Source organism: Fulmarus glacialis, unplaced genomic scaffold (genome assembly GCF_000690835.1).
Source record: "Fulmarus glacialis isolate BGI_N327 unplaced genomic scaffold, ASM69083v1 scaffold35, whole genome shotgun sequence".
Lineage (NCBI taxonomy): Eukaryota > Metazoa > Chordata > Aves > Procellariiformes > Procellariidae > Fulmarus > Fulmarus glacialis.
In genome coordinates this window covers 171597-187505 of record NW_009214765.1, presented here as the reverse complement: position 1 = coordinate 187505, position 15909 = coordinate 171597, and the positions used below count along the sequence as shown (strand labels likewise).

Below are 15909 nucleotides of genomic sequence, written 5' to 3'. Positions count from 1 at the left end.
GGGAAAGATCAGATCCTTACGTCTCCTTCAGAGCAAGTATATTACCATAACCTGCAACTCTTGCTATTCAAGCCATGAGATTTTTATATGTAGAAGCTCCAAGTGGCACTAAATTCCACACCATGCTACCAAACTGATTTTAGTGTTAACCCAAGATAACTTGGGTTCAAGCCTTTAAACACAATCTACCCTCCTCTGCTACAAAGGTGCTGTCCTATAAGAGTCACAAGAGACCAGCTCATCTTCACAAAAACCATACATTGTCCTTTAAGCCCACACATAATTTTTCATAGATGAAGCCCTATGCAGTTGTGTGAATAAACTGCAAACACTTGCAATAATTCAGCTTGCTTGAGCAAGATCCATTTTACAAATAACTCAACACAGGCTTAACTTCTGCCAGCCCCAACTAAATTAACTAAAAGAACAAGCACTTGATGTCTAGGGCTGAACAAAGTTTGAGCAACATCAAAATTTCATTTTTATCAAGTCATTTTTCTCCACCACAACTGTGTTAAAACACAATTTACAGCTAGTCTTTAGTCTCATTTTTAATATGCTATTAGTATCTATAAAACACATCTTACCTTGGTCTTCTGAAGAGACTGGTGACCTGGAATAAAACAACAAAGACCAGTCAATCTTTGGTATGGAAAGGCATAAGGTTAATAAGGTTTAGTGTCACTGTGGGGAATACAGAAGGGAGGAATTGGAAGGTTTTATTCTTGGGCTAACTTAGAAAGGAGGGCTGGAAAGCATCTGACAAGAAAAGAACAGAAAAGGGCAGAGAGAGAGAGCAGGTTCTGCAGACCAGAGTGGCTGTATGGAGTCATGTCCATAAAGCCGGCAACTACACTGTTAAGCACTCACGTCAAGAGTTTCTGTAGGTACTTAGAAAAGAACTTATCTAGTACTGTTACTGTTGGAAATAGCTGACATTACTGTTCAGGAAGTTCTGATCCTTCAGAGATTATTGAAGGGACCATAATTAAGTGTGGGCCAGGAGGAAACCTCACAGCTAGGGGTAGTTGAGGAAATTATAGCTTCAGAGGAACTTGCAGTCATTAAGGTGGCCATTTTTCTTACCATGAGTCAATGTGCTGGAGAGCATAAAAGACTAGTCATAATTAATACCAGTTCATGCCATCTTCACAAAAGCAACATAAACAGATGACAGGAAAGAAAAAAAAAAGGTCTGGACAGATGTAAGTACAATAAAAAGCAACATAACAGCAGCAACACAGGAGTTACACGATATCCTAACCAGTGGCTTAAGCCTCTGATAATAGTCCAAGAGAGTGAGGGGTTATAAAACATGAGAGAGCCCTCGGTGCCCCTGCTGATGAACAGAAGGGCCCCACTGAATTCCAGAGATTTGTGTCACAGCTCCCACCACTGAGGATCACACTCCTCATTATTTTGGTCAGCACCCACAACAAAGGAACATAAAGCAGTGTAAAGTATTGGCCCTCCACTTCTCCCTTTGCTGCAGTAGCTTGGCTTAGCAAAACTGGGGCTAACTGTACAGCCAAATCTGGACTGTGCCTTGGTTATTTAGACCAGATATTGACAGCACAGAGTGGATTGGACCATTGCCTCAGCACTTTCCCAACAAAGATTTTCGACTGCATATATAGCCTTCCCAGCCAGGTAACAAGTGAATGGGACAATCCCTGCAGTGAATGGGACAACTCATGCTTCCTTTCCAAGATATATTTAATTTTGCACCGAGGTACAAAAAATAACAAATTACTAAAGATTTAAAAATGTTAATGTTGCCAGCAAACAGATCAAAGCTGACACAAGAAAAGCAGCCTAAGAGGGGTGAAGGGAAAAGAAGGAACAAAGAGGAAAAGAGCACATGTATATTTAACTGAGTCAGCACGGGCTGGGGGTTGGAGCGGGGGAAAGGAAGGGTTAGAAACCTTGGATTTAGAGGAATAAAGGAGCTGAGGAAGGAGTCATGATCTCATTCCATAACAGGGGTCTGAAAATGAAGGTTGAGGGATTATAGGACATCAGAAGCAGATATGCAAATATGTAGATGCAAACAGGAAAGATGGAAAGAAAAGAAGGAAACTTTCCTAATGAGGTATGCAAATTTTTATTTTTAAAAAAGAGAGAGATTTGCAAAAAAAGAGAGAAAAGAGTTACAGCACAGCTGGAGCAATGGTCACTGTGCAAGGAAAAAATGTGATTGCCTAATTAAGATTCTGACTGTGCAAGAAGCCAATGTGTCTGTATGGATCAGAAATAATTAATCGTCTACTCCCATTAAATCCTCTGATTGCTGCTGAACATCCTAGTTATGTATCCTGCTCTGCTGCCAACCAGGCCAGCTCTGCCCTTGCACTTCAGCCATGTCTGTTGAAATACAGCAGGATTGCAGTTAACCCGGAGGATTAGCAGGCATCACTAGGACTCTGTCCCACTGCTTTGACCAGTTAGTTACAGGCCTTCCTCCACAACCCCCAGCAGAAACCCTTCTGAACCCTTTCAAAACTCAACACACAGTGTTTCCTACAAGGTTAAACAGTGCAGAATGGGCAAGAGATGTAAATTTTTAGGTACTTAAAAATACTTTTACATGCAGGAGTCATGTCAGGTTCCTTAGTTCATGTATCCTGACTCTCCATCCATTGCTAATGCAGTATCCCACAGCACCAGTAGAGTTTATTCCTTTGTTTTGTTTCTTAATTGCACAGTTTCATCACCTTTCAGATCTTTATGAAACAATAAAATAAACAATACAGATTATCCTATAATTTGGCTTTTCTTTATGCTTGGTAAAACAGATGTCATTAGTTCCTTAAAGCATCAACAACAGGAGAGATACTACTACAATATCACCGCCTTCTTGATTAAAACATTGAAGGGAAGGATGAAAAATATGTTTGTGCATATTTAGTGTGCCCAAAATTAGTATATATTTTTCAAAATACTACTGCCATGTACCTTTGTTGCTTTGTTGCGTGCCTTGAACACAGTGGTTGAACAGTAAGAAATCTAACAGGTACTACTGTTGCTAGTAGCAGTGTTTTCATTGAAAGGCTTCATCAAGCATCTTTTGGAACTGTGTAGCCTGGTATCCTGGAAAAATAAGGTTTATATAATCACAGCATCTTGATGTGTACTTATGTACCTCTCTGCCTCACCGTAATAAAGTTTGAGCTTGTTGGCTCATTTCACCCATTGTTAACAGAGGGGTTGGAGAGCCAATTCCTGCTTTCACAAGGAAATGCACTAGCATAAGCTCAAACTTTCTGACGTAGCTGCAAAGCCACAAAGAGAGGTTTTGAATATCTCAGCCACAGAAAAGCCTCAACGAGAGCTTCCACCATTGGAGATACCAAGGGCTCAACCACAATAAACTAGGCTTCCTTTGTTCCACTACTGACAAAGTACTTTGGCAAAGAGTGTAGAGGACTTTCAACATTCTCCTACAATTTCAGGCCATACATTTTAGCAGGGGGGAGGTTTTCCAAACTGTTTACAAGTACTGGCCTAACTACACCAAGGGGAGTCTTGCTTGTAACTATAATGTAAGGAAGTGAGGCTGCTGGAAAGTCCACACTAATAGTGTTGGGCATTTTATGCATTGTCTGGTCTACCCCATGCTTATGATAGGCTCTAAGGGAGGAAAGAAAGAAAGTCTAATGAGCTGCTCTAAATCACATACACTCACTCCACAGCCACAGGGGGCTTTCCCGACAGCAAAAAAATCCAGTGGATGCTCATATTTCCGGTCACACATCTTTCTCTCAGGTCTGTCAGAAGTGTGAGGGATATACCGTGGCAGCACTGGTCACCAGATGGGTGTCCTGAGGAGGGAGGACTCTCAGCTGCTAACATCCACACAGTAACCATCTATCGAGCGCCTGTCAGCTGCCCTCATAGTGTGATTCTAGCTGTGTGTTTGATTGTCCTAAAGAAGCAAGTTATCATTCCCACAACCTCTATGCCTTAAAAAAAATAGAGACAAGTCAGAGATACTTCAGAAGAATTAATATGCTGTCAAGATCTGTGGTCCCACCTGGGTCAAAACACTTTGCCAAACGCAATCTTGAAGAGATTTTAGTTTGGTTAAACAAAACAAAACAAATCAAATGCCCAAAACCTTCAGAAAACGGTTCAAGCTCTCCAATATCCTGTTCTTGGCCATTTCAGAATGGAATCGCTTGTTTTCCACATTAACTGTTATTTGTTTCTGGTTTTATCTTGGTGTAAAGGTTCATCACCCACCCCCCCTGCTCCCAAGAGAGTAAAGACAGCCAGGTTGTCTATGATTGGCTACATTTTCAGAATCATGAGATTAAATTAGCTCTTCCACCAACACTGCTCTTTTCTCATGCAAAAGTGTGAAAGGGAAGCCCAATTTAAAATATTTTCACCAAAGGCATTAATCTGACTTTTCCCCTGCCCTGGTTTGACAGATGCTTTATGAAGAGCTATTGCTGTAGTGACTAGTTAAAAGGAAGACAAATATTACTATGACAAAGGGGATCAGAAGGGAGGAGAAGGGAAAGTATGTTATCATCTCTGTTTGCTTTCCACGCTGTTCATACCCCTCCTTTCGTTATAGGTCCTGCAGTAATGTTCTCCTCCTGTTGCAGAGTGGCAAGCTCTACTGAGAAGAGATAACAGCACTTGCAAGCCTCGGTCTGCAAGGGGAAGCTGCGCATTGCCTGTTCCACCATTCCTTATGCAAGCAAAGCAGTACCTTTTGTGCTTAACACAAAATGCACAAGGATCTCCCAAGGAATGAGGTACACGTATTTAGAAATGCATAAAATAGCCTGAATAGTAATGTAAAAAGTCCCTACTCATACATTCACTAGATGCTTCCAGCAAATTGTAAGACTTACGATACTGAAGGCATGAGACATGCCCACCTAAAACAGCATTGTGCCTCAGAGTTAATGATCTGATCCAAAGCTCACTGGAATTTTTCCACTCACTCTTACAGGCTTTGGATCAATTGCTGGCAAAAATCTAATCCCCAGAATAGCCAAGACAGCCTTCAGTATCATACAAGCCTTCCCCACACAGCCAAACACTCACAGCTGTTTCCAAGTGCACTCTCCAATGTGCAAGTACTAGGTTTATTCAGCACTGGAAGGGTGGAAGAGGGAATATTCATTTCTAAGGAGGGAAGGGCAGGGACTGTCACAATTTCGAGCCTAGTCAACTGAGGTTTAGGAACCTAGAGAAATACAGCCAGCCTCCAGCAGATGAATTCTAACAAAATTTCAGCAAATGGGTACATTATTCATGAAGACAAAAGCCTTTGGAGAAACAAACCCGGAGCTGCTGTAAAGCAGCTATTTTAATCAATAAACCTGTAGCAGAAACCATCTGCATCAGGCCTATTTAAAACCAGCCATTTACAATTTAAAGGCCAAATAACAATCTGTATGCAGCAATTCTGCTGGTTTTTATGACCATTCCCCCTTTTCCCTGCTTAGCCAATGTATTTCTGCAAACTTTCTAATTCAGTCTGACAATAGTTGCCTGTGATCAGGGGAGGGAATAGCTTTAAGAGCTTCCCATTTTGTGCATACATCTCTTCAGAACCAAAAGCAGCATCTCTATTGGGATTTACTCATATATTCTCTGATTGTAATAGAAGCAAATTTTTCGCACATAAAGTATTTTTAAAATAAAGGTGAGGAAACCCCCTCATTTAGCACTCTGTATCAATGCCTCTGAGACTGGCGAGTCCCCTGCAGCCCCAGCTGCCTCATATCTTACTGGCAGAAAGGAAGAACTGCTTTTTTTCCTGATCCCTCAGCATCTCCTACTTGGAGGTGCCCAGTAGGAGTTAAAGATAATGCTCAGCCTGGGCATCACCGTTTTCTGCCATGGCACTTGATGAAAAATAAAAGGCTAAGAATTACTGAAAGCTTCCCCACACTTTCGCTTTGACCCTACACATGCCCAATTCAGAGGGACCTTGACAGGCTGGAGAAGTGGGCTAGCAGCAACCTAGCAAGTTCAACAAAGGCAAATGCAAAGTCCTGCACCTCAAGAGGAATAAAACTATGCAACAAGACAGGCTGGGGGCCTACCACCTGGAAAACAGCTTTGCAGAAAAGGATGCAGGGTGTTAGCAGAGCACAAGTTGAACGTCAGTCAGCAGAGTTCCCTGCGACAGCGAAGGCCAATGGCATCCTGGGCTGTATTTGCAAGAGCACAGCCATAAGGTAGATGGAAGTGATTTTTACCCTCTACTCAGTACTTGTGAGACTTGGGAACAAGACCGACATCGACAAACTGGACTGAGTTCCACAAAGAGCCATGGAGATGGCGAGGGCATTTGAGGAGAGACATATGAGGAGAGGCTGAAGGAGCTGGGTTCGTTCAGTAAGAAGAGAAGGCTCAAGGAAAATCTTATTGCTGCCTTCAGCTACCTAATGGGAAGGTATAAAGAAAACAGAAACAGAGTCTGCTTGAAGAAAGAGGAGGAGGAGAAGCAACAGTCACAAGCTGGGATGTGAGAAAGTCAGATTGGATATTAGGAAAAACTTCTTCACCATGTGGATGACCAAACAGGGGAACAGGTTGTACAGAGAAATTATTCAGTCTCCAGCTTTGCAGATATTCAAAACTCATCTGGACAAGGCTCTGAACAACTTCAGCTAACTGGACCTATTTTGAATGGGGGTTTGGATTAGATGACCTTCAGAGGTCTTTCCCAACCTAAATTTTTCTGCAATTCTATGAGTCTCTCTACAAAGCTTTCTGCTTTTACTATCCCAGCTTTCCTGTCATTCTTTTCTCTCAAATATTTCTCATAGACAATGGCCATACTGTCTTACACACGTGGGAAAATGCTGACCAGCAATGCTCCCTGAATCCAAAAAATTCCATTCAAGTTATTTATTATTTTGCAGAAATCCGTTTGGACATGTCCTGTTAATCTGGAACAACAATCTGGAGAGCCTAATTTTTTCTAATTCTGCTAAAGGCAAAGATTGGTACTTTTTTTAGCATCTCTGTAACTTCCTTCTGCAGCCCCAGTCTCTACCTGCACATAAACCATTGCCTCAGGTTGTTCACAAGCAATCCAACATACAGGAACGTAGCTTGGGGCTTCTTAGGAAAGCAAGGGCAGCTCAGATGTATTCCTTGCTGTGTCTCATGCATATGTGTCCCTTACATCATTCCATATCTTTTGTCATTACTGTCTAACTTTTTATCTCTTACCATTTCTCCATCCACTGTAGAATGCTTTGAATGAAGGCTTGGCACACCACAATTCAGCTATACCTGAAATTGTACTGACACCCAGAGGAGTTGCCTGGGAATTGCTGCTTAACAGGGGATTAAAAGACACTATTGCAAAATCAGATGTAAACCCAAACATGGTTAACCTTGATTGAAAAATGAAGAACAAGAAGAAGAAGAACAAGAAGAAGAAGAACAAGAAGAAGAAGAACAAGAAGAAGAGACATGTTCTAATGCGTTCATCTTGAAAAAGATAGTTCTACCCTGGAATCAAGGTCCAAACATGACCTAAAAAAGCTGGCTTGTTATTTCCTTAAAAAAGAAGGGATTTCCAAATGACCAGCAGGATCACTGTAGGGTGATAGTGGGTTGTTTGTTGGGTTTTTTTTAATACTTGGCCTCTCTTTCTCTTATCACCACATGACACCAAAGTATCTCGGGGAAATGCAAGACATTCATTTTGAAGAGGGCCTGATCCAAGCTTCTTTGAAATGCTATTCTTCCATTTCCAGATTTGAATTAAATCTTCAAAATCCTCACTGACCTACCTGTCAATTGCTTGACAAATTTGGGGGGCAAAAGGCAAAGGAAAGGCAGGAGCTGTTGTGGCTCTAACCCTAAAAGAAATAAAGCGAGATCTAGCCACACCATGTAATACTTTGGCGAAACAAAAAACTGGATGTCAAAGGTCTGGATGCTGTTTGAAATAGCTCTTTATTAAAAAGACCTGCGTCTGGGTGCCTTAACATCCTACACGAAAAGCAAAAAAAGATGTTAGGTGCAATCAGATAACAAATCATCTGACCTCTTTCCTCAACAACGGATCTGTGTACTTTTACTTTTTCCAGAAAAAGATTAACCCAGAGATCATTTTGCTATGACTTCAACTTTTTATTTAACCCAGAGAAAGGAATTATTTTGGTAACTGCAAAGCCATGACAGCAAGCACATCAGGTATACTCTGATTCAGAAGTCACATCCCCACTTGGATCTCAGGCTAGATGGAGATGAAGCACATCAGCTGCTTGGTACCTCAAGACACCATCCAAATAATTTTAGGCCAGTTTGGGTTTCTAAACAGTCTAGAAGCTACCCTAAGTGGTGGGTTTGTTACCACAAAGCAAACCAATGACTCCTGATAAATAGCCTTTAGTGGTTTGGGGAGAAGAGAGACTGAAACACAGGAATCCCTCAGAAACAGATTCTTGCAATTATGTTCATAAATATGTGGCCTGATTTTCACAAGTGCTAAGCAACTAAGCAACCATCACTTGCTTGCCATCTTTAAAAAAAAAAAAAAAAATCACCTCAGTTAATGTGCATAACACACATTCTAGGCAGAGCAGAATTGCTGAGCCCTTTACACTCCTGCTATAGAGTAATTAATGGAGAATGAAATTTGTAATGGGAGTTTCAGATACGGTTTTGTGCTGCACTTTTAGACGCCTGGCACAGAAACAAGAATCTAGGAGTCAGGGTTACGCTGGCTCCAAGCCACCTCTGGCTCTCTGATTTCAGCTCCTGGCATAATTTAGCCAGGTCCATCTGTCCCTGCTTGCCCATGGGCATCAACGCTGCCAGGAACCTCAGCAAGGCTGTGTTACGGCCCTGCTCCTCATGTATTTCCCTCTCATGCACACACCTCTGTGCCAGAACTGCTAAATGCTCTCTCAGTCCCAGCTACCAAGACAAAGCTCTGGGTTTTAGTGCTCCTTTCCCAGCGCAGAGGAGCAGCAGGCAAGCAGAGACAACTTTTCTCCCTCGCCATTTGAATGCTTTTAAGCTTTCAGAAGTTTCTCCTCCCACCTGAGAAATCCTTTGGCAGGTATTTTAAGAGGAGACAGCACCTTCTACACCCTGATGTATAAGTCCACAGCCAGGGGACTAGGACAGGCTCCCTAGACATGGAAGGGCAAGGGCAGCTCCTTGCAGAGCACCCATGCCAAGACGCACAGCCTGGGGAACATGCTCCCTGTCCCTCAGCAGTTCCCAGGTGAACCGGAGAATCTCTCCCCAACGCAAGCACACTAAACTCAGCCCACGTTCACAGGTACTTTCTGTTTCAATCAACATTTTCCAGAAGAAATAAACCTCTTTCATGCGCACCTCCACCAACCAAAAATAGCTCACCAATGTATTTTTCAAGCAGCCTAGTGAAAAACCTCACTTTTTGTTCAAGGAGTCAAGTGAAGGCTCATGTCAAAATATTGCTCCCAGCCTCATCCAAACACTCTAAACTTTGGGGGTCTAAAATACTAAATTGCAAACCTCAAAAGATGACCTATTTTCACATGACTATGCTTTGTCTCTAGCTTTTTGTTGCATGGTATTTTGAAACTTTCCAGTTTCCAGCCACAGCCGAAATCCGAACATGCAGGTATCTGAAGAATTAGAGAAAGTTAGCAAAGGTTTGCCTTTTGGGAGTTTAACACTGTCAACTCAGGCAAAGTAGTACTTCTGTGTGATAGTCTAGAGCAGTTATTTTACCCAACTACATTTCTATTCTCTTTGCAAGCCTGTTAAACCAACTTAGGAATATGAATGGGGTATCAATAAATACAGTCTGAATGCATATTATGAGATGTCCTAGTGTGAAAGCTTGGAGACGCAATGTATTCCTATGTGTGCTTTACATATGTACAGGACTGTGTTTTGTACCCGTGCCCTGAAGCTTATTAGTTTTGGCTTTGATAAGACAGCTTGGTACTTAGTGAGAGCACATTAAGAACCAGTCTCCTCCCCGAGCAGATGGCAGCTCCTTATGGCAGGGACAGAGCACATGGACACAGGCTTGCTATTCCTGTGCAATGATCAGAAAACCAGGACCAGGATGGGGTTTTTTTTGTCCTAGTTCAACTCTTACAAATAAGTAACAAGTACACACAAATACAGACATACATATTACCTAAAACTACAAGCTTCACTTCTTTTCCAAATTTTATTGGACTGGAAGCCTACTGTGCTGGAGGATATTCACCCTACATTTATAACAGTGCTTAAAGCAAGCCCAGAAGAATACAGGCTGTCAATCATCCTATATCACACTAATAAACCCAGCTATCCCTCTTCCAGTACCTTTAATGTCACTGGGGGCCATGGGTCTGCTATTTCCACTCCGTAAAGCTGAAGAGAAGAATATTCACATTCTACAGTGGCATCGTTAGCTCCACTCTCTCCTCTACCCTTCTCTTGCCAAGTGCAATTACCACATGCCTGACACTTGCAGGAAAGCAGTAGGCCCTAAAGATCAGATTATCAGATGTCATTTTCTTTTACCCAGCCAAACGGAAAACAAGGGTACAAGAAGCGACTGTCTTGATATATTCCCCTGCCTTCTTTGCTGCAGAGCTGCTTTACTTCTTAGCGCAGATTCTGCTTCTCAATCCAGGGGCTAAAGTAAGCAAGCAAGGATGGAAGCAAAGGGAAAAAATGGAAAAAGAAAGAGTTGTAACAAGAAAAGAGAAAAAAGAAAGAACGCTATTACTTCTGCCTTGGCTATCAGCCAGAGAATAGAAAGCAGATTTATAGTTGTTATGATAAACAACTTATAGCTGGGTGCCTTGGTTTTCTCTCTGTACTCTGTCAACATCAATTTCATCCTTTAAACACACTCCAACAAAAAAAACTTGGAAAACTCTTTTTCATCCCCTTATCTACTGGAACTATTCAGAAAGCGTTTTCAAGCTAGGTGGTAGTTGACTTTTTCAACATCACTGTAGGTAGGTGCCTTTGTCAAGCAAGTGCGTATTCTGTTGCTTGAAATCACCCCAAGGAGAAGAGGAGAGCTGGACTGCTTGCATTTCCCTTTTGGAAAGCAGGATGCCAGTCAAGAAGCAAGATCCTCTAAAGAAGCCAATTTGTAATCTCATGGTGTGTGGGAGTGTTTTGCATGTCACTGTCTGCCAAAATAATTTGTCAGCAGGGTGAATTTCCTCAGCTGTGCATCAGGTGTTGAGATGCTACAAAAATCATTAAAAGCCTTCATTTTGAGGGCTCGGGGGCAGGTGGGTGGGAAAAGAGGAAGCTAAAATCCCACCCAATGCACTCCAGGGAGCTACATTCTGAATAATAAAATTATTTGGTAATAAGTACTGATGAGGAAAAAAACATCCTACAGGATGCAGTACAGGATGTACTCTTGTTTCTGCCACATATTGAAGGGGCAGAAACACAAACCCACCTCCATCAGATGTGCCTACTGTTGTTAAAATCCCTTAGCAATTCAGCCCCTCAACAGCAAAGGCTGAAGATTTAATTCTGGAAGAAAACAAACACTATTTGCATTGCACTCACATACACAAATAAGGACATACACATGCAAATCTAAACCAAATTCTGATTTCTTCCTTTTCCAATTACTGTTAACAAGAGCAGAAACAAAAGACGATGTCTTAAAGCTCAGTATTACTGGGAAAGGGGTTGCCAGAAGGATGTATAAGTACCAAATACTAATGACTGTTGCAGAAATTTTAATAAGTAAAAACCATGATTTTTCTACACCCCAGTTCTCTGTAGATAAGGCCAGACTTTGGCAGTAGTGACATAAAAATTCTACTAATTAACAGGGGAAAAGGTGATTAAATAAGGTTTTCCATGTATTCAATCACTTAAAGGCAACACCAGAAGTTGCTGAAAGTTCATGTTAAACAGTTTCCAGAACCATCTGATTCTTGCTGTTTGCAAAGATCCCTCAGGTCTTGTGGGTGCAATCACCGTAGAGCCACAGCTCATCCCCTGACATAGCAGGGACTGTATGTGGTAACACTTTCCCTAGTCCTGCTTCTGTATCTTCAGACATCAGAGCAAAATGCCAGGATCTTCCTATGCCCAGAACCATCCCTGAGATGGTACTAACATGGCTGAAGTAACGCAAAGCCTCTTGAATCCTGAGTTGAGAACGTCTGTTCTCACGTTTACCTCACCTACACAGTCTGTACGTGATACACTCAGGATATACCAAAAACATCTCATGGCGGCCAGTCTTTGAAAAGATATTTTGGTGTCAACATTCCTCTCCATCCCCTGTGATTTTAGCATTGTTTTCCTCTCTAAACTGTGTTCCTTTTTTCTGCAGTTGAGTAAAGGTGTGTCTACTAATCAGACATGTCCAGGAGTCCCTTCTCCTGGCTATGATAGGGATGAACATCATGAGAACTAGAGACATTCCCTGGGGAAAGTCGACAAGGATTAAGTGACAATGTGAGAGAGGCTCAAAGCTAACTTGTGAATTAATGTGTGTCCAGGTAAAAGTCTTATTTCCAGTTTCATGACAAATAATTTGACAAATTCATATATATTCTGTATATACAGCTGTATTTGAGGTTGCTGTACAAGCAGCTCCAGAAAGAAAAAGAAAACTTCTAGAAAAATTGTAAAAGCTGGACACTCAAATTAGCTTCCAAATAGTAACAAATACCAGCAGCAGTAGCTGTCCTTAAAGAAACTTTTGAAATCCCACAGGCTGCAGAGCAGCACTGGGCACTAAACAAGATTTTTGTTTGCTGTCAATCTGGAAAGAGTATGAATTTCACTGGGAAGTATTTCTGTCTGCAGTGCTACAGTCTCCAGATTGTTCTTGTATTCAATGATTGTACCACAAAATAAAAATAACTATCCTGTTTTTGAGTAGCTCTGTACTGAGCTGACTATACAGAGAAAATAAGAGATTCAAACTATTTCTGCAAGGTTTTGATTTTAAAAACACAGGGATCTCACAGAGAAAACACGCTCCTTTTTGTCAGCCAAATCCCACCATTTTTAAGAGCCTTCTTATTGTTTGTCAGGCTGAAATTTTTTTCTGGGTGGCAAGAAATGAAGCTTCAAGAAAAATTATTCAAGCAATGCCAAAATTCTGCTAGGTTTTCATTGTTACATTGTTTTAATGGAATGAGAAAGGGCAGAAATACATCTTTTCAGAACTGCAGGCACATATCTTCAAGGTAGAATTCCAAAGGAAACCAATAATTATTGCTTTTTTCACACTGAAAATCTCCAAAAACAATGAAGTTGGCTAAAGTCTTGAAGTATATGGAGAGAATTAATATTCACAACAGGAACATAAAATACATGAAATTCATTATTTACTACACCTGGGCACTAGAGTGTAAAAAAATTAACAGGTGCCTTCTTTGTCAAGAAAGTCTCCAGAAATGGGGGTAGCAGAAGATTTACAGCAGCAACTGAAGAAAAGATTTCTTAATGGTGGATAAATTGTAGCTTCTATCTGGAATGTGCACGAGATTTTAAGTATTGTGACTGCATCACGCTGACAATAGTGAGAGCTTTCAAAATACAGGACCAGACCCCACACTGAGATGCATCACTTTTTCCCACTCAGTCTCAGTCAGGGAACTTGCTTTCCCTCAAAACAATTTCTTATCCGTTTGCTATATTCTTACAATTTTTTCTTCTTTCTTCCCTATTTAACCCATGTTTACCTTTCCCTGAATCATTCTCAGTTCTCTTTACATCACTTTTCCTCTTCTTTGAATCCCCATCTTTCCTTTCACTAACTCCCCCTCCTTTTTAATATCACTCTCCTAGCGAGAGGTGGAGAACTGCTTTAGGCAAACCTTTCTCATGCTCTACTTTGAGGTAGTAAGAGCGGCACCTTATAAGCTATTTGTAAAAGCATCTAGGACAACAGAAGAGAAAGAAAAGGGAGAGTCGAGCATAAACAGACACTGTATTTTGTTATGCTCTCATTCTAGTATAAGGACTACACAGGAGTGTACAGTGAAGGTGAGATGGTCATTTATGCCTTCCCTCAAATAAGATTTGTTTGAAAGCATCAGTACTCATGGAGCCTCACCTGGGATTTTAAACAATGCAAAGTAATTTGTACAGGTGTACAAATAGCTGGTTAAAACATACACACTTCACTCTTGTGGCTTAATCTTCTAAATGCAGTTTGAACTAAATCTGAACCAGAAAACTAATTCAGATTTTGCTGTCAAAATATACCAGGGCAGATTACTCTGCCTATTTGAGAGCTGATGCTGAGTTTTCCAATGCAAGAGTTTTGGGGAAACATTTGAATTTTTCAAGTCTTCACCAATCTTTGAAACTTCAAAGGTTCACTATCGCTAGGGAGCTCCTGCCTAGCATGTTCAAATCCTAAGAGTGACCTCTTTATATTTTCTTAACTTTCACTAGGTGAGCATTCCTTCTCCTTTCTACATGCAAACTTGGTCTCTGATGCTCTTCTCACCTTGTACCACACAAAGATTTCTCTTTTAAAAAAAAAAACAAACCACCTTGTAACATCTGTACTGTCACACTGATTTCCTGGCAATGATCTGATTCTCGTGGCTGAGTTAAAACACTTAGTATTCAGCCTTTTCCTTCTTCCTTCTCAGGAACTAGGTTATTATTGCCTCATAAAGCAGTGCCTGGGTGGCATTACTAGCTAATTAATGTCTATTTAGTGTAAAGGGCTGCAGCCACCTTCCAGCCCCTACAGGCATTTTTTCTTCGTCTCCTTGACAGGACCAGATGGCATTCTGACCAACCTTCGCCCACCCTTCATGAACCATGCACTTGATTCAGACAACACATCTAGCAGCTTTGGAAACACATTACCATCACAGCTGGACAGATGCTAGAAGAGTGGTTGTTACTGCCCCAAACAATGGGAAAATTAATTACTTCAATTAAAAGATGTAGATTAAACCTCTACCAAGATATAGTCACCTTTTCATTTTTGTGTACTGTTGTCGTTTTCATTTTATTTAATCTTCCAGCTCTCATCACATAACAGGGTGACAAACACGTAACTAGGAAGAGAAATACATGGCCAACAACGAATGCTTATAGCAGGCTGTGAGGGAATGGTCATCCCCATCTCACTGCACCATTTGATCATAGGATAAATCAGGATGGTCAACCTACTCATGTTCAAAGGAAGAGTCCAATTACATGTTTCAGTGGAGTCAGCCCAGAATACTTAGCTTTTTTCAAGATCAAACACCAAGTAATTGTCTTCCCGTTGTTTTTTGTATGCACCATTCACACTAATTTGATGTTCTTATTAAGCTATGACCTGCCCCAGGTCCTGGTTACTGCATCAAGACGCTGTTTCATGTCCTGCCCACTCCACATATCGGTCACACATCAAAGAGCTATCAGAAAGGGAGCAAAACATGAAATACCATCAATCAAAAGCCACCTGAAAATTAACTAACATGAAGCTCACTTAATTAAAAACAAAAGCATAAATAATTTTCTCTCAGAAAGACCCTTGCCTCAAAACCATTACATTCAAATTACTCTGTACCCCAACAGCTTGTGATCAAAGCAACATCAAACATCATGATTTTTTTTAGAGCACATATTCTCTTCTCTACTTTCATTGATTGAAGTAATTTAAGGGATGTCTCTGCATACTTTGTCTTTTTAGCTACACTCCTTACTTCTCAGAAATAATTACTTCATCTTAAAGAGGTATTTTATATATATGTATACACACACACACATATATATGTATATATAGCGATGCCAGAGACACTCTAAGCAGCCTGCAGCCATACTAAGACCAGCTGTGGTGTAATCTGCTCCTAACGTCTGAGGACGGTCATTCCCAATCCCTGTTTGGGAGAAAAATGACCATTAAGAAAACAGCCCCAGTGGGTCAACTGATGACACTTTCTCTCACAGCAAGTCCCCTGTCACTTTTTGTAGTGA

General features: G+C 41.1%; 1 protein-coding gene across 1 annotated transcript in view; it reads right to left on the bottom strand.

The window, feature by feature from the left end:
- The window catches only part of DGKI (diacylglycerol kinase, iota), a 121967-nt gene that overhangs the window by 28491 nt on the left and 77567 nt on the right, over positions 1–15909 (bottom strand). The window contains exon 26 of the mRNA XM_009578677.1: positions 588–613. Within this exon, the coding sequence (XP_009576972.1) occupies positions 588–613 (26 nt within the window). The remainder of the gene's footprint in view (positions 1–587; positions 614–15909) is intronic.